Source organism: Alligator mississippiensis, chromosome 16 (genome assembly GCF_030867095.1).
Source record: "Alligator mississippiensis isolate rAllMis1 chromosome 16, rAllMis1, whole genome shotgun sequence".
Lineage (NCBI taxonomy): Eukaryota > Metazoa > Chordata > Crocodylia > Alligatoridae > Alligator > Alligator mississippiensis.
The window spans coordinates 28,714,410-28,741,258 of NC_081839.1; the positions used below are offsets into that span (position 1 = coordinate 28,714,410).

Sequence of the window (26,849 nt, forward strand, 5' to 3'; positions counted from 1 at the left end):
AAAATATGCCACCCTTGGGTGTGCTGTTTTTTGGAGAGCTTTGCAAACTCTCAAGACCCTGTGTTCTGAGTTTCTTGGTAATTTTGCATGATTTTCTATTTCAAGTTATTCACAGTTTAAGCCAAGTGGTTTCTTTTTATTGAAAGTTTGGGGGAGCAAGTGGAAAGCTTTCCCCCCCCCCCCCCCCAAGCAAAACTGCAGGCAGTTTTTACTATTTGCTTTTTAAGGTAAATCAAACCTGTATTTTTTTAAAACACAGATGTACACACATACCCAGCGCTTTCAAAAGCTCATAATGAAAGTGGAAAAGGAACAGCCCTCAAGTTGTCAAAGACTGAATGGGACCCGGTTCCCAAGAGTTTATGTATAAGCCCTTTTCTTCTGCACCATTGTTAATTGCTGGAGGCAGAGTAACAACGCAGGTAGCTCAATGCCGTGGTCTAATATAAAGTTTCTATACTTCCATTTATTTTCAATACCTATGGTTAGTTTTGGCTGCACCAAGAAAACTACTATAAATGAGGGGGAGGAAGGGGGCAGAAGGCAAATTCTTATAGACCTGTGGTACATGTGTGCACAGGTCTATGTTGCACCAATACTGATGTACTTATTTTTAGGCAGAACAGCAAGTAGAGCTGTTCTTGCACCTGTGGGAAAACAAGGCTGTTGCCACCCAGCTCCTCTGACTCAACCCCTAGCCACGGTTTCTGCAGACGGCCTGCTTTAGCTCCTGAGCATTCCCATCTGTGTTGTGTACTTGGCAAAAAGCAGCTTAAAAGGGTGTGGATGTGGAATGTGGACTCACTCCCTGCAATATTCTGGTTGTGTCCCTACTCCTGCCACTCTTCTTCCTTAATTTTTCTTCTGGGTGTCGGTATACGAGCACCAGTGACTTCCAGGCTGACGGGAACATGCTGCCCAGGCAGCAGATGGAAAGGCAGGGAGGAAATCCGAGTAGGGAGGCTCAGGGAGTTGCGAGCAGTTTTCAATGTTATTGTGAGTGTGAATGCCCCCTCCCCTCCTGCAATTCACTGTCTGTGTTTGGAGGAAGGCAGTGCAAACAACTGGGTTTCTTTTGGGAAAAGTCCTTTTATTATCAAATTGTGCCTATACAGCCTAGTTATCTTTGGTGACATAGCACAGATCTGCATACACATTCGCACACAATTCGATTGCACCAAAACGACAACAAATATAATAACAAAAAAAGTTTGAACAAACCTAGTGCAATTCATTGCCTTACATTATTTTTACAAATGTGTGGTTTCCTTGAGATATGTACAAGAGGTGCCCCCCCACCCCCCTCCTTTTTGCATTGATCTTTATGCTCTTGAACAGGAAAAAGATCTATGTATTAAAAAACAGAGAATGCTTTTAAGTTTTCAGCCAAGTCTCGGTTTTACAGTTCAGCGAGAGATGGTTTTCAGCCTCTAGAGTCCTTGTTTCTTCATCAGTCGAAGAAGCCCATAGTTACTTGGTACTGCACACACAGGACCTTTCAGCAGCAGAGGCCAGTTGAGACACTGCCGGAGCCCATCCAGCATGGAAAACCATCTCAATAATACATGTTCTTGTCCCACCAGCCTATGAGCAAAGGAGGCAAATACCAAAATGTCAGCATTGTTCGTCAAGGATAAAGAAATCAATAATTTGGTGGGGACAATCAATATAAGGTGGTTAATGCATCAAAAGCAGCAGGGGCTGGGTTGAAAATAGATGTTGATGCTGAAATTTTGACTGGGGAGAGTTGTACTTACTTCCTGGGTATCTCCTGATGAGCAACTTGCGGAATTCATCATAGACCCATATCAAGATAGCGTAAGGCACGGCCACAAACCAGTACTGAACCCTGGAAGCAGGAGAGAGAGTTGAATCGTGAGCAAAATCTCATCGGAAAGCAGCAGCCCATCTAGCTAGATTTACAGAGCCTCCAGCCCCAGGAGCTGATCTCTAGTGGTGTTGGAAGAGCATTTTGGCTCTTTATGCTTTCTGAATCATTAAATGATGATATATCCCCAAAAGACCGGCTCTACAATGAATTTCCTGGGGCACCCTAACCATAGATGGCTATTTCAATCTGTTTGCTCCACAACAAAGCAGGCTTCCTTGTGTATTTTGGTTCTAGAGGACATGAAAACCTAGAGCAGTCTATGGAGGGGGGTACAAAATGTAAGTTGCTTTCATAAAAATCAAATGAGATATAGTGCAGTCAGTGTTTTTTATACCATCCCCCAAATGGCTTGCATTCCGGAAGGGTTGGGCAGTTCTTCAAACAAATTAGTTTTGTGTGCTTACTAGTAAAGCTGATCCCAAAAGATACCCTTTTTGATGAAAGATGGAATGAAAAATAGCCTTTTTTGTTTCGGAGAATTGTTTTCTTCCTGAGAAGTGTCTCAACTAATTTTACTCCATAAAAATTGCCTTTCAACTCTGCAACACGGGAAGTGTACTGGAGCAGATATGTGGGCTATGCCTGTCCAATGAGCCATGTCCCTGAGCGCAGGGTCTGCTGCTGTTATAGGAAATGTCTGCATGTCTAGCGAGACCAGAAGAAGGGGTGGAACATGGATATACACAATAAGTGGCACTCACCGGAGAGGTGTGAAGTTCAAGGCAGTAACACTTCCAAGCCCATAACAGAGGATCAGAGCAATTGCTATCTGGGAGAATATACCCACCCAGATAACTTTATTCCTGCAATAAAACCAAGAGAAAAAAGTGGTTATGCTACCTGTATGGCACAAGGGTCTACAACAGGCTGATGGTGTTCCTGTTACAAGAGCGGTAAATATGGGCTTGCTTCCTGAGTAAATGCCTGGAGTCTCCTACTGATTTTCATAGCCCAGGGGAAAGTTCGTGTGTTAAGTCTTCTGTGCTGCTAGTAACTGATAAGTCAAGGTGGCTTTGAATGCACCTTATACCGCCCAGTTCTGGTGTATGTGCTCCATTGCGACTCAAGGGGACAATTGTGAATAAATAGAAACTCTGCTTCGCTAAAGAAACATTTCAGAAGGGAAGGCTGTTCTGGAAAGCATCTGGCTACAAACAGTCATTTCTCTCAAATGCAATCGGAAGTGGCAGCCCTTAGAGGTAGACTCAGTCCTGTGGGATGCCCTTAATTCACTTGTCATCTTTGGGAATTGGAAGATGCTAAGCATCTTACTGAATCTCGTCAAAGGGTAACTCCTTGCAAACAAAAGGTCTGGACTTTTAAAGGGATACAGGCGTTCTGTTGGCCAGGTAGTGGGGGAAAGTTTGGGTTTTTTCTTATGACATTATTCAACAATTTTCAATCATTTCAGCTGTATGTTTTGATGTTTAAAGGAGAGTTGACCTTGGGAGGCAACTATCAAAAGATCCCCGGTTGTTTGCTAAATAGGGGAGAGGTTGATTTGTGTTTGGGATTTCAGAATTTGAACAATTTTGAGCTGCCTTTTTTCCCTCAGTTTATCTGCATCACAACCACAAAGCCTGGGTGACTGGGACAGGAAACTAGTAGAATCAAGAAGAGGGAAGACAGTTTCATCCAATAATTAAATAGAGGCTGGATAGGATGCATCACCAAGTTAGGGTTGGCCTGGAAAGGTTAGCAAGTGGCTGTCCCCTCATCAGAGCACAGCCACTCACCTGAAAAGGTGTACAACTCACCTGAAAAGACCCTGCTGGAAAATGGAGTTCCTTCGGGTTTTTCTGATGATCAAATCGGCCACTTGCTCAATTGTGATGCTGACAAAAAAGGCGGTGTAGCCGCTCCATTGAAGGTATGTCCGCTGGTACTTAGTCTGCAAAGCAATGGTGACATGCATCTGTTACAGCTCTCGTACTTGATTGTAAGTACTCATGCCCTAGAAAGGGCTGCAAAGCATGGACAGTCTTATTTAGTTATACAAGTATAAGTCAGAGTCTGGCTTGTGCCTTCATTAGCTGTTGGTGAAAGGAATAACGTGAGAGCATGAGCCGCGGGGAAATTCCCCATGGATTCAGCTTCAGCTGTGGTAATTTGTATATGGAGTTAGTGTAAGGGTGGCTATGGATAGAGAGACTCAAACCTACTGTTGTCAGTCTGGCAATAAGCTTTTCTATGGGGAACAGTGTCTGTGGTCAAGACCTAATTTCAGTTTTGGTTTCTAAACTTGGTGAGTCCCAAATAAAAATAAAACTTTAAGGGGTGCAGCTCTATTTAATGCTTCTCCTTTAATGTAAGCCCAAGGCTATGGAATTGAAACAATGAGACTTTGAAGCAGAAGAAAAGAGAAATCCAAGGCTAGAAGAGAGAGCTCTGATAGGTAAGGGCTTGGCCTGGAAAACAACTCAAGTCTGTCCCGGGGCCGTCTGTAATTTTGATGCCATCAAATATGAACTGCTCTAATTGCTCAGTCATATCATCTTCTCCCCCTGCCCTAGCACAATACCATAGCTTTTTACTGTTGGGGTAAGGAGAAGGTGAAAGAGTCTTCCATTTGCACTGGGGAGGTGAAGAGAAGGATGTTTCAAAGCAGCATTACCCATTCTTGCCCATAGCTGTCCTCAAAATCATTGATGTAATTGTTTTCCCAGTTGACACGCACTCCGAGCAATGTGTTAGGGAGGAAGCCCTGTTCAGCATACACGGTAAAATAGGTCAGGAAGGCTCCAATGGACTGAATAATACCTGCAGAAGAGAAGGGAAAATGCAGAGATGGAGTGAGCTTCAGTCATGCACTGGAAACAATTCTTAAAAATATCTTCCAAGTTTAAGGGTTGAACTACAAAATCTATATTGCTTGATAATGGTGGCATAGAAAGCCTTGCAGCCAAGGTGAGGCCTCATATTAAAAATCTTAACCTATACGAATGAAGCTTTTTAGTCAAGCATGTGGGTGGGAACACAGAGGCAGAGGTGAATTAGTTTCCCAAGGCTCAGCCAACAGGGCGAGAACCTGGGCACGAATGAAGCTCAGGAGCCCCCGTTCCCAGCCCCAGCTTGCTCTCCTCCCAGACCCAGCTGAGTTGCTTTCACTCCGGCGAACACGCCAACGTACCGATCTGCAGGTAGGAGTACACGGCAAGCTGCTGGTTTACCAGCCTGTCCTTCTTCTTGTTCCGGGGTCTCCTGTTCATAATGTCGCTTTCGGCTTTTTCGTAGGCTAATGCAACAGAGGGGATCTACAAAAGAAATGCTCTTTCAGCACCTCGCTGGCACATCTGAGCCTGCTGCTGTGGTTCTTCAAGACAGTCTACCTTTTTTTGCTTTCTAATGTCTCTATCTGGATTAAAATGATCAATTTGATGTGCTAACTAGCTAGCAGACAATGAATCAAGGCTCTTTTCAGTGAAGTCCTTGATTAAAGACTATACAGGGATATGTGTGGGGTCTGAAACCCTGCCTAAATCCATGACTATATTACAACCTAGACAGTTGGATGCTGAAAGGGGAAGAAGAGCCTTTCAAATCTCTTGGCGAAGGGTTGGGCTGTCGGATCTGTACATCAGGTGTTCATTCCTTTAGCTGCAGTGAACAAATAGTTTGAGGAAGAACTGATAAAACATGATCCCTAAATAGTGCATTGCCAGCATTTTGCGGTTGAGTGGTGTGACCAGACTGGAGTGGCAGTACTGGTCAGTGCCCATGGCATAGGGGAGCCTTTGCTTTCCATCCTTTTGGTCTCTTGACATGAATCTTTCTCTATCCCCTCCGTGTTTGGCTACTTTCAGTCTAGGCCTCTGCCCTGTTTTTAGTTGGCATTTCCCCTGTCATTAGACAATCGGTTGCAGAACAAGATGACTAATCCCCTCAAATATGCCAGCCCTTGAATCTACAGTACTCCTTCAGGCCCAGGCAAATGTGCATCCTTGGCACCCAGGCCCTGTTCGCCAGCTCATTCAGTCTGCTCGAGTTACCGTGGTGGAGAATAGCTAGCTTATCTGTCATCTGCTACAAGCCAACTTACGATGTCCGTGCCCAGGTCAATGAACAGGATAGTGATGGTGCCAATGGGCAGTGGGACGCTGGCTATGATGTAGATGAGGAAGGGGCAGAGCTCAGCAATATTCTTGGTCAGTGTGTAGGCAATCGTTTTCTTTAAGTTGTCAAAGATCAAACGGCCTGTGGGAAAAGAAAGCTTGTTTTAAAAAGCTAAGCAGAGTTGGCTGGTGATTTTCACCACTTTTTCTTGTTGCCAGAAGTTGTGTTTTCAGCTCAGTTCTAAATTGTCACGGTGCAAATCAGCGTTCCAGCAAGCATTTCAGTTCTTTGGGAAATGAAACCCGGGGGAGGGGGAAGATATTGTAAACATCAAGGAAAATAATGGAAACTATTTTACTGGGGATAGAAGGGGGAATTTCAGGGCAGAGGAAACTTTCGTTTTTCTATGGGCTCCTGTATCAGACTCTGCCAGCCCTGCAGTTAGTATAGTGGAGCACAGGTCACAGCAAAGATGTAATGCAAACAAATAATAGAAAAGAAATACCTAAGGGACAGATGCAGAGCTAAAGACTGGGTGTGTTCATGAGGTTCAAAGCCATGTAGGGCTAGGCATTAAGGAAGGGCTTTTGTTCAATAATTGAGACCAACAAAATGAATAGGAGTGAATAAATAGCACCTCACCATAAACAACGGGTTTGACATTTCCTTGCTTTCTAAGCAGAAGGTGAAACTCTAGAATGTGACTTTGAAAAATATTGTTGCTGTGTTTCTAAACCCATAAAGACAGAAAGTGGCATGCAGAAGTTAATTGCAGAAAAATAAACGGTGATTGTCTAGTGCCTGCAGGACTGGAAATGTAATCAGTTTTATGAGAAATTTAATTGAAAGCAAGCTTGTATATGTTTGGAACTGCATGTACCGTCGTTCTGAACTGAGCCTGCAGTCACCCAGCTCGCAAGAACCAGTGCAAGAAGTGGTGTGTGCAAATGCGAGTACATTAGACAAGAAATCAAGTATCTAACAATAAGGAGAGGAGGGACTTGCAGCACGTTGTTAGAAGATGAAGTAGTGAGCCTTGTTGTTACCTTCCTCTACTCCTGTGACAATAGAAGCAAAGTTATCATCCAGCAGGATCATGTCAGCTGCGTTTTTAGCTGCGTCGGAGCCAGCAATACCCATGGCGATTCCAATATCTGCCTTTTTCAGCGCCGGCGAGTCATTGACTCCATCCCCCGTCACTGCAACAACAGCATTCTGGAGCAAACGAGAGGATTCAGGTCACTGAGCGATCGGAGGAAAATCCTCCCCCAGTCCCTGCCTCTAAATCCTCTGGATCTAAGTTCTGTCGGAGGCAGTAGCACCTCTGGCTCTCTCCAGCTGTGCTTTTAATGCGACAGTCCTGACCTGAGGACATAAACCCTCCCGCTATCAAGGTGAAATATAGGCGGTGGCAATATTAAATTTTGCCTGTGATGCCCTGTGGACTGACACCTCATCCCTGCCTGAAGACACCAGGGCCCATCCTTTGAGGCAAGAGAGATTTGGGGTACAATGTGCCTCATTCTCTCCTCCAAAGATGTTAGGTTTGGTGCTGCTTGTGCTTTAGGTGCTTGATCAGTTGGTGACGCTCCTTCTTTTCTTCCTTCCTGCCTCCCCTTGAAAGCAGGGAAAGGCACCGCTTCCCTGAATTACTCTCTGTGACCTTCTCCAGGAGCATTTCTTTAGATTACCCTGGTGTCCTCTCAGTAGAGATGTTAGGGAGCCCTGGTTTTGTGGGAATTGGGAGCATTTTGGGTAGAACTAGAAAGTCAAAGGGAAAATGTGGCAAATTGATTAAGATAAATACAGGATGTCCTGTCTCTTAGGGGATTTGGCACATTGACACCAGCTATAAATAACACCATGCACAGAAGGGTTTACGGGCTCCAGCTACAAACCACGGAAAGTGAATTGACCGGGTTTTTATTGTTATTATTCTCGATCCTTTTAAGAACAAATCCTCCTGGAGCATGGCTGTCTGTGCAACACAAAACCAATTTCCCCAGAGCCGGCAGGCGCCGTTGAAGGTACAACATGAACAACTGAAAGATTTTTATCCGCTTCTCTGAAAGCAATTGGTGATTAAACCCCCACAGCCAGTCAGGCTAATGGGAACCTCAATTCTGGCATAGCCACAGAAATAAAAAACAATAATGGGTCAGACTGCAGCTATACCCGATGTCTTCACAGGGTTCAGGGAGGGCTGTAGGGCAGTTTCCAAGTCCCAGCTTATGTTGGGGGAAGGACAGCATAGTAGAAATGAAAGAACAGGAGGAAGCCACTTGAAGATATTCTGCAAGGAGCTCCGCCAGCCCCTCTCGGGGTGCCGCGTATGCTTCCCACTGTGCCCGGTCCCTAACGCAGAGGCTGTGGATGGGACTGAGGGCTGCATTAAAGCCCTGCTCTGTATGAATCTCCTATGTAGGTTGCAATGCACAGTTTTTAAAAGCAGTTTTAATGCATGGGGCTGGACAAATTGCATTATAAAGCAGCTAGTGGGATGTGTGGGATTGCTCTGAGAGCAATTCCCCGAAGGCACAGAGCTCTCCTGCTGGAGCTGAAGGAGAAACGCCACTAGCACTATAAGGCCTACAATGCACAGCTAGCACTCTGAATACTGTCCCGCAGACTGTGGTCCACCGCATACACACAGCAGCCTGTTCACTGCAGTAGGTAGGTTCAGTTTTCTGCATGCTTGATGGAGACCTCAGCAGTGGATGGGATGCTGGGGGCCCTGCTGTCTCCCTCTCCCCTGGGACTGGTACCTGACTGTGGGGGACAGGGACAATACCTCTCAAAAGCCTGTTGTAATACAAGTAGCTGCCTTCACTTTGACTCACCTGTCTCTGGCAGCCTTCCACTATGATCAGTTTTTGCTGGGGTGAAGTGCGAGCAAAGACAATTTCTGAGTGGTTGTTCAGGATCTCATCCAGCTGCTCCAAGGTCATGTCCTTAAGCTCCATCCCATTAACGACTGCAGCTGTGGCATCCCTGTAAGAGCCAGGGAAAAACTCAATGAAACTCTAAAGCATAAAGGTTTAGGAAAGAGCCGTCTGCTCGTGCAGTGTAACCCATTCAATGATGTGAGCACTGCAGGAAAGCAGGTCTGGTTTAGTAGCCTGAGAGCCTCATCAGCATGTGTTGCATAAAAGGGACTAGAGGAATGCAACAGTATTATTGCAGTTCCCTGGAGAAGGAAGCAGTCATTTAGACCAGACAAAGCAGTAGAAAATGCCCTATAAGGAGCAGCCCTGCACTGGCGGGGAGAGTCGGGCATGCTAGTGTAGGGGAAGAATTGTAGCTGTTAGAGATGGGCAAAGTCCATCTGTATAACTACTCCATTTAGGCTCCTAGTGCATTTAGGACAACCCAGGTAGCTGGTTGTCCAGGTACGAATGATGACAGGGTGGCTGGGTATTACATCTGGGAGGCTACCAAGAGACAGAGCAAAAAGCAACTGTGCTGTAGAAATGAGCTGAAGGTGTTGCAGGGGAAGAAGGAAGGGTTTTGTCTCTCAAGGGCTGCAGGTGCCTGCCGTGCTCTTACCGTCTATTCACATGCTCAACTGGGACATTGAGGCGCTTGGCTATATCTTCCACTGTCTCGCTGGTGGCTGAAATGATGCCTACACTTTTGGCAATTGCTTTTGCTGTGATCGGGTGGTCCCCTGTGACCATGATAACCTGAGGACAGTACAAGCACATAGAGCGGGTGAGGAGCCTTGGGGGCAGCACAAGTACAAAGATGAAATGAAGTGATTGCTGGGGCTACTGGGAGAAATGGCTTTGTTCCTGTAGCTTGCTGGGCAGGTAGATTGGTCCTCACAGACATACAGATCCTCACCAATACTGACCAAGTCCTCATGTGACCCCAAACCATAAACTAGATGATACTTTTGGTGTTTTATTGAGAGTGCTGATGCTGCTTTGGCTTGCTGCTCTGCAATGGGGCTCTCTTGCTTAAATATCCATACTGCAGTACTGGACCCCAGATGAGGGGCTATTAAAATACTGTGACATAAGGTGCCACAGAAAGATGAGACGCATTAAATTGCTTAAGGTGGGAGAAGCTGCTGATTATCAGCCTTCAAGCTGCATGCAACCAGTTTAGTCAGTGTTCAGAGTTAGGCTTTGTCTCGCCTTGGTGTTGCAAATCGTGATTTCTTTTCCCTTACCTAACACACAATTGAATTTCCCTTCTATTTGCTGTGAGCTAAACTTATGCTGGCAGCACAGCTGTGAAAGATGCTGCATTACACAGACTAGAAAAGATTTCCAATTGTTTTTGTTCCAAATGTTTCAGCTGTGGTAGCAATTGTCATTCTGATCTTTTCAATATTTTTCATTCCTGGATTCGGGGGGGGGGGGGGGGTGTCCCATTTCCTTGAGCTGCCTCAGATTAATAATTCCAGCACCAGAGAGCCCTTTATGAACTAGAGATGAACCCAAGATACAAAGCTTTAGGAGCTGAAACAATATTTTGAACGTCTCCAAAGTTGCACTGGGATCATTATATTTATATTCCAACCTGCTGTGATAATGGTCTGATTTTTGTTTAAGCTAAGGCTCTTTACACCACCCTACATATGAAAACAGGCTGTAAGGTGGATGCAGGTATTGCACCCCTTCCTCCCAAGCTGATATCAGCACCCAGTTTTGAGTCTTGTCTTTAGTGACTGTGTCTAAGCTGAATCCAGTGAAAAGCCACCACGATACAGGGAGAACTCTTGGGGCTGGATTATTGTGGGGGCCTTAGGTCCCCCTTGTGTGCACTTGCTGTGCAGATGATGCAGGGCCCCTACCTTGATCCCAGCACTGCGGCACTTGCAGACGGCATCTGGCACGGTGGAGCGAGGGGGGTCGATCATAGATAACAGCCCCACGAAGCAGAGGTTGGAGGTGGGGAAGTTCATGGAGTCTGTATCGAATGGGTAGGTGTCTGGAAACTCATCCTCGGGCAGGTACAAATGGCAGAAACCTGGAATGAAAGGCAGGATGCTGCATGAGCACTTGGGCTCTGCTTTTTAATAAGTCTTCCTTCCCTTGGCGGATTTTTGTGACCCTTCGTCTGCTGTGTTCCTCTGCATGAGTATTCCCCTGCATCCCCAGCAGGCAACGTGATGCAGTCAGTGTTTGGGCTACAGGTCTTATTTAGCTCCATGTATCTGGTGACTGTTTGTAGGGTGGTAGTGTGTAGAGGGCAGAGCTCCTGTTGTGCCTGGAAAAATGTACTGCAGTGCTGATGGGCTTTTAACCCTCTGCTTATCCTGAATGGTTCTGGCCCTTTTTCCTACTACTGAGTAGGTGACAGATAGGTTCTCCTCTCTGCTCTCATTCCAGGGGTGAAAGGAGGACCATTGCATGTATAACATCATCACACAGCCCCGGGTAGCTGATATTTGCCCAGTTTTAATTCCCTTCTTCCCACCTGGGTTGCGCTCCACTGACATTGCTTCCCAGTCGCACTCACCCAGCACTCTCTCCCCCAGGCCTCCCAGTTCCATATATGCTGTCTGGAAAGCTTCTGCCTTCTCCGAATCCAGTGGCTCTTCTTTGCCATTGATCATGATGGTGCTACACCTCTCCAAGATCCGCTCAGGGGCTCCTTTCATCACCAGCAGGAAGCGTTTGTCATTGGGGTCCTCAGTTTCATGAATGGATAGCTGCATGCCACAGACACAGAATGAGTCCAACAGCATCCATGGCCCCACTTCATTTCCTCTGTGACCTGTCGATGGCTTAATTGTGCTCTCGGAGACCCAACTCCCACAGCTTGTCCAAGAGTAGGACTTGGCTGCAAGATAGCCCATCTTACATGGGGATGAGAAATATTTCTCCTCTTTTTCCTCCCTGATGGTACCCTCTCCCTTTGGGGATCATTAAACCCAACCTTTGCTAGCATGAAATACCTTACTATAATGACATACACTAGATGTCTGTGTAATAATAACACTATAATCTTATTTTAATCGTAAGGCAGAGGCATCTCATCTTTGTCCAAAGTTATGCAGTGGGGCCAGCTTTCCAGGAGCCCAAGGGCTATGAATAATAAAGTTCAGGTTACTTCCATAAAATGGTACAGATTTGTATCCATCCCCCCACCTTCCCCTCCTTTAATAGGTCAGTTTGGTTTATGGAAAATAAAAATCTCATCATTTCATGCTTCATACAGATCAAAGTAACTTAGTGACCCTACATAGACTATAGCCCTATTCCCTCTAGGAGCCTGAGTTCCCTGGAGCTATTTGCATGGCTTGGAATGAAAGTCCCATTTGCTTCGCTGTCTTTACCAGAATAAATGGTCCTGGCGTTCTGATTTTAAAATGAAGTTTGACATTGTATTGTCCCACTCACACCTCCATACTTTGGCCAATGCATTGGACAGGGTTATGGATTGGTTTCAGTTTAAAAAAAAAAGAAAAAGGGAAGGAAGAAAGAAAGAAAATCCCACCTGGTATTTGTTAGTTGAGTTAAAAGGAATTTCAGTCACTTTTTTGTTCCGTGATCTAACGTCCATTACGTCACCCAAAATGACTTCAGAAAATTTCAGCAGGGCTGTTTCAGAGGCATCTCCCCCCACGATTCTCTGCATGGAAGGAATAAAATAACGGTTTTACTAAAAATACTTCCTGCAGCGCTGAAAGAAACTTTATATATGCATATGTGATGGGCACACTAGAAAGTACATTCTCTCTCACTCTGGTATCAAAGCACCAACAAGTTAACTTAAGATGCACATTTTTTATGAGTCACTATATTCCCATCCTTCCCACATATTGTGCTATGAGAACAGGTGGACTTTAATTGCTGCTTATTAGTTGCTGTCTTTTGTGAAGCAATATTGAACCATTTTAGGATCGTTGCTATGATCTATTGAAGAAAGACAAAATGAACGTTTCATTCGGTGAATATGGAAAATCTATGTTCATTCTTGGGTCTAGTGGAAAACTCATCATGCTGTTGCGGGTAAGAAAGGTCTGTATCTGATTCCTGCAGGGTAAACTGAGGCACCGAATAAAAACACCCAGTCCTGGAATCAGGAATTGGAGAATGCTGCCTATAACAAATCCTTCATAGGGAAATAAAGTGGGACTCTCTTATTCCTTCTAGGTTAGTTAATGGTATGGCAAGAGCCATACTGGTAGCTCAGCTGTCTTTTGACTTAGAGTGAGAAGTGAGTGTGCATTTGTTTCCGCTTTACCCTTGTTGCCAGGCAAAGGTAAGGTAAGCATTTAACACAGTGCATTTTAAAATGGCAAGAGCGCATTAAAACTTGCAGGACATTCATTCCTCACGGGAAACAAAAAGAGCTGACAAAAGTAGCGGGTACCTTCATGATTGGAACGTTTTCCTGGCCTGGTCTGAATTCAGCCCGGTTGCAAAGTGTTACAATTTTGGATAGCGCTGCCCAGGTCTGAGAGCTTTGATCAAAGGTCTGGGCTGAAAGGAAGCACAAAAAGAAGTGAGTGTGGTCGGCTGGGTGCTGGAAGCGTGAGTCAAGAGAGCCAGTTACTGAAGACAGCTGATTCTTCATAGATTTCATAGACATTAGGGGCTGGAAGGGACCCCATGAGATTGAGTCCACCCCGACCATAGGCAAGAAGTCAGCTGGGATCAAGTGACCCCAGCAAGGAATACATCCACATGTTTTTTGAAAGAGTCCAGAGTAGGTACTTTTGTGTATGGGACTTGTTCAATCCACAGCTCTTTCTCCCAACTTTCCCAGCTTCTTGTTTTAAGGAATTTAGTGCTCGTGAATGAGCTTGTATTGATACTTTCTCCATACTGGGGTCTTTTTTCTCCACAGAACTGCTGTGTCACAAAGCAGAAGTACAAGCTTATTTTTCCCATGCTGTATCATGTCCCTGAATTTGGTTTAGGAATGATCCCAGCACTGTTTTCCCCTGGCATGGACCATTGCAAGTCCCGCCAGGTAGTTTGGCACAGGCCACCCAAAGCCCATCGGACGACGCGACTGCAAGTCGTCACCATCCACCTTGTATAGACTCCAAGTGGCAGGTGAAGTGTGCCATGAGCCATGCCTAACCCATCTTGCCGTCCTTCCCCAGCTCCTACACTTACTTGTTTGATTTTCACTGGTATCAGCTTGGAAGATATGATTGTCGAACCAAAGGTGAGCTACAGTCATCCTGTTCTGCGTGAGGGTCCCTGTTTTGTCAGAACAGATGATGGAGGTGGAGCCCAGGGTTTCTACAGCCTCTAAGTTCTTCACCAAGCAGTTCTTCTTTGCCATCCTCTTTGCTGTCAGGGACAAGCTCACCTGTGAAAGGAAGAGGCACACCTCCCTTTAATAAGGTAAAATTATAAAAATGAGGTTGCGCACAAATCAAATCAATATGCTTTGGACAGTGCAGGCTATAGCCAGAGTTGGTTGAAATGTTCCCACCAAAGCACATTTTTTTTTTTTAATGACAAATAGCTTTTTAATTGAAACAGACATTTTTCCCAGGGCAAAAATAGAAGCTGACAGTCTTTTAGCAAGAAAAGAGGAAATAAAAAAGGGTTTTTCTCTTTTCAGTGTCTTCAGGAGCATTTTCCAACCACATTTTGCTCTGATGTATTTCCTGCTCATGCCATAAAGGGATTATGATCTTGCTTATGCTTATGTAAATCTGGAATTATTTCACTGACGCCATGGGGGTGACTGGATCAGTCTTGGCTGTAGTCAGCAAGTAATTAATCTAACACACGTATTGATTAGATAAGTTTCTTGCTTTGCACATGATAGTAATAGTGCATAACATCAGTTAAGAGGTTAGTCCCGATAAAAGAAGCTTCAATTTGGGAGGAGCTCATAATTACCAAGAGAATGATCCCTGATATTATGCCTGACTTCATCATCATACTATTTCATATTTGAATATTACTCTTACATCTTAGTGCTAATAACACTTGGCATTTCTGGGGGTGCCTTCCGTGTCAGGATTTCAACATGGTTTATGAATATGAATTAATTGAATTTACATACACCTTCGATGCAGTAATATCCCCATGTCTAAATGGGAAAACTGCAGCAGAGAGAAGAGAAGTGATATCCAGGGTCACGTGGACATGAACCTCAAGTGTTCGCGAGCAATAGAAGAGCTGTGCAGTTAGCCAGAGAATGCCAGCAGCCGATGTCGACTTACAGTCACGGTGGCCAGCAGTCCCTCGGGCACGTTGGCCACAATAATGCCAATAAGAAAGATGATGGAATCCAAAATCTTGTATCGCATGGAGACAGAAATGATGAAGAAGAGAACCCCAATAGAAATAGCCACTCCTGCCACCATGTAGACGAAGTGTTGTATCTCAATAGCAATAGGTGTCTTCTCATTTCCTACTCCAGATGCTAACGAGGCAATGCGCCCAATGACAGTAGAGTCTCCAGTGTTGATGACGATGCCAGTGGCAGTGCCTGGAAAGAGGAGAGGAGCTGTTACCGGCACTGAAACAGTACGATTCCTCAGGGAGACCCCATCCCCTGCCCAGTATTTTGTCAACGTTTTTCAGTCTTTTCACCAGATAAGTGTATCGCTCACCCTTCTCAGGGAGGGGTTATGTCTACTAAAAAACTGGCGGGTATGATGATGTATTTTCAGCAATGATGTCATTTATCAGTCCCCTGGGAGGAGTACAGCAAGACCTAGGTCCGCAATCACGGCCCCTTTGTTTTGGGCACTGTACAAATCCGTTAGGAAGCAATTTTAAGACAGAAAAGCAAAAGTTCATTTTGCTCTGAAAACACAAGCAGCATCCTGAAGCATGTAAAGGACATCATTGCATAGAAGTGTGTCTGATTTTGTGACTCAGGGCAGTGATGAGATTGCCAAAAGCAAGCAGGAGCCAGTCAGTTTGTTGTGCATGTATGTTGTGTGAGATCAGGTAGCAAAAATATATGTTAGCTGTAAGTGCGGGTAAGACTTAAAGCCATCCCAGGGCTTAGAACTTATTTTCATTTGCTTGGGATGTTCCTTGGTATGTCATTAGCTTTTTTTCCTTTGACTTGAACTTTTTTGCAGGTTCTTACAGATACCAGCAGTGATGGTCAACTAGTGACATCTTTTTGGGGGCATCTTTTACACATGTAGGTTCCTTCTGTTTGCACATACCTTCCAGGCACGTGGTAGAGTAAAATGCAATGTTCTTAGTCTCCAGGGGATTTTCATGGGTGAAGTCACAGGAGCGGGACTGCGGTTCCGATTCCCCCGTGAGTGAAGAATTATCTACCTGTTATTCAAACAAAAATGCATCCGGTTTGAAATGGACAACTGCCAAGTAAAGCATCGAGAAAGGGCTGCAGCATTTTGGAAGGGGTGGTAGAAGGGCTACAGTAATCAGAAAACTTGGGGGTTTTTGTCACTGAGAAAGATGGAGTCTTTGTTAACAGCAAGTGAGGCAGGGAAAATTCCTCTATGAATATGGAAATTGAGCCTCACTCATGTATGATACCTGTCACTCAGCCAGTAGGACTTAGCGAGTTTGGAAGAAAAGCTAACAGAAATAAGCTGCCTTTGACACTGTGAAGAGAGTTACTCTGTCTATACTTGTGTCACTGCCCCAGGATCAAGAGATTGCCCGCCCAAGTCCATGGCGCAGAAAGGATTTACTTGATGCTTCTTGGGAGTTATGTTATGGGGCCCTCTTTTCTGTACGCTCCTCTGCACAGGCATTACATGTACCTAAAAGCCTGAGGTTTTTCTTAGTTGCTAATGCTCACCTATCCTCTCTCTGAAAGAACAGCTTCTCTTTTTATGCAGCTCCTCTGAAACTCATGGTGTAAGCTTGCCATGTGTCCCAAAGTTAGTCTTTACCTTACAGCCCTGAGCAAAGATCAGCCGGATGTCTGCTGGGATCCGATCTCCACCTTTTACCTCCACAATGTCCCCCACCACCAGCTGTTCTGCTGAAACCTCCTTTTTCTCAGCGTCTCGGATGACAAGAGCTTGCTGTGAGACAGAAGTATAAAAAGAATGAGCAGCCAACCCATATCCTTCATGCCCTCCCTTTCAGCAGCATTGTCTGTTCACACGGGTAAAATACACCCTAATGCGGAGAGCTGGCACATGAGCATGCATTACTTTAGGTCCAAATTACACCTATGTTGGGAGTGAATTTCAGCCCAACTGGATCTTTTTTGTTCTAGATCAGCATGTTCCTTTTTCTCTCTTATTTCCAAGCTTTAGCATCCAACAGAGCATCATTCATCTTAGGACCTGGGGGATTTAGAAAAATTGGCAAGTATTGCCATTTTACAGATGGGCATAGATGCATCTGTGCCCATCACATGCAAAAAGTTATAGCTGTGAACTGCAGAGTAGGAACTGGACTGGGAGTCAGAACTACCTTGCTCTCCTCCACTTGCATGTAATGAACTATTTATTGAATTTATTTGGACTGGCAGCATAATTACTTTATGTTATGCTGCAGGCTGATTGGGAAGGGCCTTGTTGCATTACCTATGATGCTCTGCATAATCATTAGTACTTTTAAAGGCTGGGTTACTCTGGTAAAAATAGACCAGAGGAGCTCAGGAATACAGAAGCGAAGGAAGGGCTGTTTCCAATGAAGAGGTAGGTCTGAGGATGGAATTTAGAGCAAGGCTGTAATGTAGAGTCAGAAATTAAAATGAAATTTTACTTTGTCCATTCTGTCCCCACGGTAGAAATTAGCCTGCATTCTGACCAAAGTCAGGATTGAATGAAAAGGGAATTTTATTTTGTCCCCTTCCTATTTAAATTTTACCCACCCCAGCAGCAGGGGATAGTGAAGCCAATGTTATACCATTCGTGCATTAACTCTCCAGCTCTCCCCATTCCTTGCCATTCAGAAACAAAGAGAGAGAAAGGTTGGCCACTTACCTGTGGAATCATTTTGCTGAAGCTGGCCATGATGTTGGTACTTTTAGCCTCTTGGTAGTAAGCAAAGATGCCGGTAAGAACGACAACCAGTGCAAGGACCACACCAAGGTAGAGCTGACAGATAAAAAAAACAAACAATTCCAGTTCGCTGAAAGATGATGTGCTTGGCAGTTTCTGAACTGGAATAAACCCCATGTAAACGCTGATCCACTAAGTTCTTTAAACCAAAGGTTAGAATGTTTTAATTGCTCAATGAAGAGGAGAAGTGAGGAGTTTTACTGTTTGCTTGCTCATATCAAGAGGCAATAAAGCCCCACAAATTAAATACAAAGGTTTTAACAGTCCTCGTAAACTGAGTGGAGGTTAAGGGAGGGGGGCTGAGGGGTGAAAACACATGAATGGAAGACTAGAGGTTAATCTTAGCCTTTCTGGGTTGGATAAGACCATGGGCAGATGGATATACAGCCACACTTTTGGAAACTTTTAGGTATAGAAGTCCCAAAGGAACGGTGAACTCCTATGAGGGTCCCTGTGTGCCAGGCTGCTCCTGGATCAGAAGTGTTACACAGGCCCGTTCTTGTGATATTTACCTCCTCACCCACATGAAAGATAGTTACATTTGCACCTAAGTAATGTCTCCAAATCAGAACTTAACAACCTTCAAATATTTCACCCAAGAAGGTATAACCTAAAGATGAAGAAGGTGAGAGGCTCTGTGAAGGCCATTAGGGACTTCACTGTCGTTCCTTAGCCATGCTGATACTATGGCAATGCATGGCAGTATAAAACCCTAGGACAGATAGGCAAAGCACAGTATATCAGCGAATCAAGCACTGATCAAAACGATTCAGTAGTGGGGCAAGTGAACTGAAAACCCCAGATATCTAAGAAGCCTCCCAGCCGATGTAGTATCCCATGTGACTGGCATAATACTCACATTGTCAAATGCTGAATCAACACCCTGTGCAAGCTGAATCCCAAAGGAAACCCAGGAGAAGAGGGCTCCCACCCACAAGAGGATGGAAAACCCTCCCACCATCTGCTTAAGGAACTTGACGATTTCAGGAGTGGCTTTAGGAGGAGTGAGAGCGTTGGGACCATCTCGAGCCAGAATCTCTGCCGCTCTTGCGCTGGAGAGACCCTGCGAAGGCAAAGAGCATTTGCAACATGAATTGCAGACTGTGCCTGGGCCCTAGTTTTTGTCTTCATCGCTCTTTTTCCTGGGACTTGGGAATTAAGCTATGGTTCATGTCAGTAGATTTTTAACAGCTTCTGGGGCTTCGACTTCTTAGCTAAATTTTTGTCTCAAGCTTTTTTGATTTTCCTTTCCCCATCTTGTTTCTTCAAAACATCCATGAGCCCGGTACGCACAGTTCAATGTTTTTCCTCACATAATGCAGTGAAAATATGATTATTAATATACTTACTCTTGAACTAAAAGAGAAGAAAAGTTACTGTTCATAGTGTGTGTGTGTGTGTGTGTATACATATATGTATGTGTATATATATATATATATGTGTGTGTGTGTGTGTGTGTGTATGTATGTATGTATCTATCTATCTATCTAGATGGATGGATGGATAGATAGATGGATACAGAGAGATACATAGTTGGATATATCTATATCTAGATATATCTGAGAGAGAGAGATGTGTGTGTACGTATATAAAATATATGAGTAGACCTAATGGCATTGAATCAGCTGTGATGACCTGCATCTGATCTGCTTGCCTAACCTAGCTTGTTTGCTTTCAGGCAGTTTATTCCTTAGATGCAGTGAACTTTCTGGAGAGATGAGCTTAGGGGCAATGTGCGCTAGGGTGTCTCTCTGTTTGATTTCCATTCTCCCACACCCCTGTGCTAGATAGACCTATATGGACTCTCTGGAAAGATCAGGAAGCTCCACTATGTATATTATATTTTTTCTGTCACTTCTGATAATTGCCTGTGCTCAGATTCCTTGACCAGGATGCAGCCCTGGATGTGAATTTGCAGCTCAAGAGCAGTCGGACACAGATTTTCACTAGCCAAGTGCTTCTGTCAAGTGAGTTCCCTTGCTGCAGACTGTGCTCACTGCTACTGACACCATCTGTTTGGAATGAGGTGGAGCAGGTTCTGAACACCCAAGTCCAAACGGCCTCGGACTTTGGGAAAGTTGTAACCAAGGTCCATATGTTGAGCTCAAGCTTTATAAAATATAGCAGCGCATTAAAACATCATGCCGGATCTCTTTCAAATGTCATAGATACTCATTTCCAAATTTGGACCAGAATCACTGCCCTTGGGCTGCTCTCTGTTTTCACAGAATCATAGAAAATTCAGGTTGGAAGGGACCTCAGGTCACATCTAGTCCAACCCCCTGCTCAAAGCAGGACCAGCCCCAACTAGATCATCCCAGCCAACACTTTGTCTCACCACGTCTTAAAAACCTTCATCATCTACTGTGAATTAGTGAGTCCTGCTCATTTTCTATATACAAGAGCCTAGTTTGTTTGCTTTCAGGTGTGCACATGCATGCGTGTGCACACACCCCCCCCCCCCTACAAAAAGATATCTATTTACATAAATGATGACCACGATGAGCCTCTTCTAAAGTCTGGTGATGTCAGTACCCTTCTTTTAATATCACAAGCTTTGGATTCAGCTGTAGATGAGCTAAGGATATTTAACTCAGATGGTTTCTTGCTCATATCTTACAGACTTACTTTGGTGATGCTTGTGCCATACTTTTCCTCCAGCTCTTCAACACTGAGTCTGTGGTCATCCTGGGAGAGAGAAAAAGAAAGGATTAGACTGTCTTAGTTTCATAGTACTTGGGGTCAGAAGGGACCTAAACAGATCATCAGGTCCGACCCCCTGCCCCGGGCAGGAATGGGTGCCGCGGTCATATCACCCCGGCCAAATATCTGTCTTACATTTGTATTCTGAAACAAACATATATCTGGGTTTAAGGAACACTGGAATTGTTTCCACGTTTTGTACCGTACATCTAGCTGTCATTATAGCATCTCCTTTCTGTGAGTGGTAAATGCTTAGTGCCTTAAAGGAGGAAAAAACCCATCAAAAAGCATGCACAAACAGTTATGCAGGACGGTGCATATGGAAGACAGGATGGGAAAGTCCCACCCCTTTCCAATGCTTGTAGGCCATCATTTAAGACACAAAAGCATAACTTCTGTTTTTAAATGCTTGCCAGGCACTCACTCATTGATGGAAAGGCTGGGAAATACAAAGACAGGCTGTGTGCACTCTGGCTTAGATGAGACCCTGGGAGCAGAGCGAGCTGGGAAAGGCAAAATATTGTTCTTATTCTTTTTTTTATTAAAATATTTATCTTGTTTGATCAATGTTTGACATTTTCCAGGCAGCTCTGTGTAAAGTTAGGGCTTCTGCATCCTGTACCTAGCTCTGCTAATTCCCTGTTTCTAATCAGCCAGAAGTAAAATGGGCATCACAACACACATTAGCCCCACTGAAATGTTGAAGCTTAAGTTCTTCTCCATTTACATTTCCCTCTCATCTTCTCCCCCAACCCGCTCAGCATCCTCCTCCAGCAAATCTGTTATGGGAACAGAAGGAATCTTCACAGTAATTTGAGTCATGATGAATAACTCTACTTCATTTAGACAACTGGCTCCTCCTAAAAATCCTCAGATGCTTTAAGATTTGCCTGCTTGGCACAAACTGAAGAAGTTATATGGCATCGAGTGCAGGGGATGCTTGTTGCATCTAAATGACAGGAGTAGAGTCTGCACTGGCAGGAATTACACATGCCTTGTGGATTCATGCACTCCAGTCTTCTACCACGCAGCAGCCTGTGCAGACCTTTTGTCGTCAGGGGATGGAGATGGGGATGCTTTGAAAGCATTTCTCCTTTCTCTGCAATTGTATCGCAATCCACGTGATTAAATCTTTTGTAGATCTGCAGAGTCAGGCATTGGCATAAAGAAAGAAAAAGCAGAGACCAGACAAACACCATCCAAAAGACAGTGCAGAGGTTTGAGAGCATCTGTTTTGACCAAGCATTTCATAGGGGATAGCCAGCCAGAAAAGTATTGCAGCAGTTGGTTTGCAACCCCCATAACAACATTACTGAAGAGAAGTAGGAGGGGTGGCAGAGTTAATATACAGGTGACCTCCTCGACTGCATCCCTAATTCTGCAAGAGCCAGGCACTGTTACCTGCTGCATGTGCCTCAGCCCTCGCTCCTGGGATACTCTGTCACCTTATCCAGGCAAGACTGAGACAACTACCACTGCAATGCTCAGGTACCTGGTCCACGACAAAATGTTTAAAAGATCCTGAGGTCAAAGGGGCCAAAGTGTCATTTTCAGAAATGACTTGGGGATCTGGGAGTTGAGCTGCATTTCAGTGCTTTTAAGTCACTTTTGAGTCATGAAATCAGGCTCCAAGTATACTTAAGAACTTTTGAAAAATTCACCCTGGTCTGGCGTTTTGAAGCCAAGAACTCATGTGTACTCATCTCATTTCATCCCATCCCAGCTCTGACATGCTGACTCCCTTGGCTGGGTCGGTTAATGCCAAAGTTTCGTCACTAGGGCAGTGAGGATTATATTATTACTTCACTCGCTAGGGGAAGGGAATAGTGAGAAATCAATTAGCTGATGTTTATAAAGATGTTTGAAGGGATGGGCAAGTGTTTTTATTACTAAAATCTTTGATTTCTCATTCTGGGTCTTCATCGTCCTGCAGAGGTGGCTGGACTAACAATATCAGGCACTCGGTGCTTTTGCTCAGCAGACCTCAAAGCACTTCACAAAAGAAATAGGACTCATTACTCTCATTTCACACATAGGACAACAGGCACAGGGAGAAGTGCTCTCCCAGCAGGCCAGTGACAGGGACAGGGTACAAACCCCATCCAGCTCAGTGCCTATCCACTAAGTCACACTGCACCCATTGGGGATCAGCCTGAAAAAATTGCCTTCAAATTCATTTTTAGATGCAGTGCCATCCTTTGAAACAGAGGGGTTGCTTCAGCTTCTCCATCTTTCTGCCTTCTCTTTGCAAATGGAAGCTAAGTGTGGGCAGAAATGTGGGTGCAATCACTGCCCCTGGGATAACACAGCTCTGATGAGACGTGCCAATACAAGGCAAACCTGTTTGTGCATTGTGGGGTCTTGCACCCCTGAGGTCAGGAGGAACGAATCGGGGTTTCCCTCCAGACACTCACCAGCTCCAGTTCTTTCTTAAGTTCATCTTTCTTCTTGGGTTTTCCCTTGTTACCCTTCAGGTCTTTGTACCTTTCGTCCCCCTCGTCTATCTTTTCCAAATCCGATGGCCCACAGACCTCGACGGAGTAAACGTCGGCTCTTTTCTAGAACAGAAATGAGAAAGCAAAATAGATTTGGGCATTGTTGTGTGATCAGGCAGAATATGACTAAAGGCTGGAAAGTGTGGCTCCCACCCAGAAACTCCAATATTTCCCGGTTTTAGGCCAAGCTATGGGTTGGATCCGTCCCCTCCCTCCTAAGGACAGAGTGTCTGGTCCTGCCCTATATTGGCAATTGCTCCACCTGCAACTGTGACACACACATCTTTGGCTGGTGTCAATTAGTATGACTCCACTGACCTCAGTAGACAGGCAGTATTTCACACAGCCCGGAGGACCCAGCCCAAAGGACAGACACGCTGGCTGGAGCCCTGGCTCACAAACCACGAGGCCAGTTTTAAAAATAATTAAAGTATATAAAGGGAGGGAGGGGGAGGCATTTTTCCTAATATTGGAGGATTTTTTTAAAACAAAAGTTGAGGTTTCACGTGACTTCAAGAGTGGCAACTTTGAAAAAGCACTTCCTATTGCAAGACTTCCCAGGGAGCCATGAAGATTTGTGACAGTGTCTTGCTCCTTGATTATGTATGTAGGGCAGCTGTATGCAAACACTACAGTCGTGGCAGGACGCTAAAGTGATCTCTGCTTCACCTCCCTGCCGGAGAGCTCAAAACTGAGCAGGAGCTGCTGAACTCTGCACCCTCTTGGTCTCCACCTCTCTGCCACCCACCAGTTAAATAGGTTAGAGGAGCTGCCCAATCCATTGCACTACCTTGGACTTATTGATAAACTGCTTTCTTCCTCCTCCTAACTTAAACAGCCCAGATTGAAGGGCAGGCTTCCTGTGTTGTTAATTCATCAGCTTCTCTTATATAATCATAACATCCCAGCTTGCAATTATCCTGTGACCTGCATGCCATTCCTTGGAAGAGTATCTACTGACCCCATTTCTTGCTGGATTCCTTAAGGATTAACCGTCTGAGCGGCACAGTGTCTCACTAACTGCCTGAACTTTTAGGTAGTTGCTTGCTTCACCAGGGCAGAACCTGTCTGTGTTTGCAAGCTCTCTGTGTCTGTCTAATGTATGCATGTACTGGTACATTTTACAGCCCAGTTGTCCCTGCCTGGGTATTCATAATCGTTCAACAGATGGAGTTAAAGCTAAACGTTTTAAATAATAACCCCCTGCCCACCCCCCCCCCCAAAAAAAAAAACCAACAACAACCCAAAAGAACTCAAAGCATGGGGTTTCTGGTGTATAAACATTGACAGAAAAGGTTTAGAAAAGGTTCTTTCTTGTGTTTTCAAACAAACGCTAACCAACGAGACTTGCTCTCAGCCCCTAGATGCTCTTGAGTTTGAGGAATGCAAAAATCTCCGCCTGGTCATTCTTGGAGGGACGCAATGGAGAGAGGTAACTTCGGTGGTGTCTTGAGGAGCTGAATCACCAGGACTCCTGCTTCCAGTGCATTTCAATTTGGTTACATGCACATCCCAGACAAAGGCCACCTCCGTTCTTTTCTTTGTGCTGCTTTGCCCAAGAGATGCAAGCTGGGGTTATCTGCTGGAGTTTTTCTTTCCTCTCCTTTTTCCTTTACCTTGCTTTTCTTATCCCACCCAAAAAATAATCTGCTCTGCTGTTCAGGTCTCCACGAGGAGAGGAGACCCACAGAGAACAGCTGACAACTTTAGCAGATGCAGGACAATGGGAGGGGAGGGGTCTCAAGGAGATTGAGTTCTCCTGTCCTATAGAAAATGTTTCCTGTTAAGTCCCCAGAGGGACCCGAGTTTCTCAGGACCTTGCCAAGGTCTTCCCAGAGCTTGTGGTGAAGGAACAAGCTAGCCTCACGTACCGTTCTGTCCCATCCAATCTGATCTCATAGGGTCAACATGTATTTCAGTGTAGAGGCTTCATTGATCTTCCCAGAGCAAATGATCTAAGTTGTGGATCTATTTTTCTCTGACCCCAAACCATTTCAGACATATAGGTTTTTAATTTAGAAAAATGAATGATAATTCTCAGAGCTCAATGGAAGAAACCAATGTTAAAAGGTAGCTGTTGCAATGAACAGCTCACTCACCTTTCCCATTTTTGCGAGTTTATTTCTTCCCTGATGGAGTGGAACCAAAGAGTCTCTCAGGCAGGAGCAGGTAGACCGAGGTACAGTGCTTGGGTGAAAAGCAAAAGCGATATCACTAGGAGACCTCAAGCACTGCTGTCAGGGGCAAGAGCTCACAGAAGTTGTAGTCTCCTCCCAACTGGAAAACCAATGTTAGCTGGAATCCTTCTTGCACTTAAGCATCCTTCAGGCAGGACAGGTTCATTGTCCAATGCCTGTGGGGAGAGAGTGCTGCTTGCTGGTGCTTTATAAAGAAGCATCTTGCTCTGCGGCTCCTCCTCTCTCCTTTCGGGTCCAGCCCATCTTCTGCTTCACTTGAAGTAGGTGGAAAAATACCACAGTAATGGGCATGTGGGTTTCAGGTCAGGTAGTTCCTAATTATTCCTCTGCCGTGTTTGCTCACAACTGGGGATCAGGTGCATTATTCACTTCGGTAGAAGCAGAGAGCTTCCTTCAGAGATTTACCACCACTAGACTTCCTCAAATGAATTCAAATGAACGGAGGGATAGAGGAGAGTCTGGAAGCCTGACATTGCCCTAGGGGAGTCGCTAAAGATGCTATTTGGATCCTCACAAAGTGGTGATGTAGTCAGTCAATGCCTTTAAATCATGACATAGCCGGTGTAGTACACCTTTAAAAGTCTGTACTTTGACTCCCCTATGGCTACTTGGACCAGATTGGAATTTGCTTTTATTTTTAACCTTCAGAAGTTATAAAGCAAATTGCTGCCCAGGGCTTTCAAAGCCAATGTAATTACCAGAGTAAAGATATTAAAAAAACAAAACAAAACAAACCCAAACTTTATCTTACCCCAGTTATAAGCACTTAAGCAGTGACACTCGCTTCCAGGAGGTGATTCATGACATGTTTAATACCTGCTGATTCTCATCTGGCTAAAAGAATAGTAACTGCTTTGTTTGCAGATACTATCAGAGGCAATAAAGTCTGGAGTGGAGGTGTGAAACGTTTATAGGACTTCACCTGTGCCTGAAAGCTTGCAGATAAAGAATTTTTTTTTTTGCAAATATCTGGTTGGCCTAATAAAATGATATATCACCTCTGCCACGAGGTCTGATTGCTGTATGACTTCAAACCCTTCCAGAGTGAGGGAACCGAGGTCCCTTTCCTTGCAGTCCAGGATTTCTTAATATCTAAACAAATGAGGAAAGTTTCTTTGTATTGTAGCATAAGTTTTAGAAAACCATTGTTTTCTAAAACTAAGACCGACTAAACCAGTCTTGCCCAAGAATTTCAGGCACCAGCTCTTTAAATGAAACAGTTCAGGAAACCTGAGAATCCCATCATACTTCACACTGGTCAGGATCAATAAATGCTAACATGAGATTTTGCTCATCTCAGTTACTAACATTAGTAAACTCAGAGTGTAACTAGGTCGGGGCAAATGACAAATAAAATGAGCTTCTTGCCTCCACACTGATGACTAATGCTCTGAAACTGCAGTTTTCTTCCTTCCCAGTTCATGTTTCCTAGTTCCCTGTCCTGGCCATGATTTAAGGGGAACTTAATCCGCTGGTAAATGGCATCAGAAACGTATATGGGTGGAGAGAGAGAACAGAAAACTTTAACTTTTATTTATGCTCCTGGTTTGAATGGAAGCAAGATGGTTAGC

The 26,849-nt window shown here is 44.7% G+C and overlaps 2 protein-coding genes across 2 annotated transcripts in view; one reads left to right on the forward strand and one right to left on the reverse strand.

The window, feature by feature from the left end:
- LOC102561714 (uncharacterized) overlaps positions 1 to 26,849 on the forward strand; it is a 117,358-nt gene that overhangs the window by 62,741 nt on the left and 27,768 nt on the right. The window lies entirely within an intron of this gene.
- On the reverse strand, positions 1,070 to 25,452 carry ATP12A (ATPase H+/K+ transporting non-gastric alpha2 subunit). The gene is made up of 23 exons (XM_014593764.3): positions 25,180 to 25,452; positions 23,000 to 23,143; positions 20,511 to 20,570; positions 18,742 to 18,945; positions 17,805 to 17,918; positions 16,758 to 16,892; positions 16,056 to 16,173; positions 15,093 to 15,361; positions 14,026 to 14,224; positions 13,274 to 13,383; positions 12,395 to 12,529; positions 11,414 to 11,606; positions 10,746 to 10,921; positions 9,491 to 9,627; positions 8,785 to 8,935; positions 6,991 to 7,159; positions 5,931 to 6,085; positions 5,022 to 5,145; positions 4,506 to 4,651; positions 3,649 to 3,782; positions 2,593 to 2,694; positions 1,758 to 1,849; positions 1,070 to 1,584 (listed from the first exon to the last, which is right to left on the reverse strand). The coding sequence occupies exons 1-23, from the start codon at positions 25,186 to 25,188 to the stop codon at positions 1,556 to 1,558; spliced, it is 3,105 nt and encodes a 1,034-aa protein (XP_014449250.1). The 5' UTR covers positions 25,189 to 25,452; the 3' UTR covers positions 1,070 to 1,555.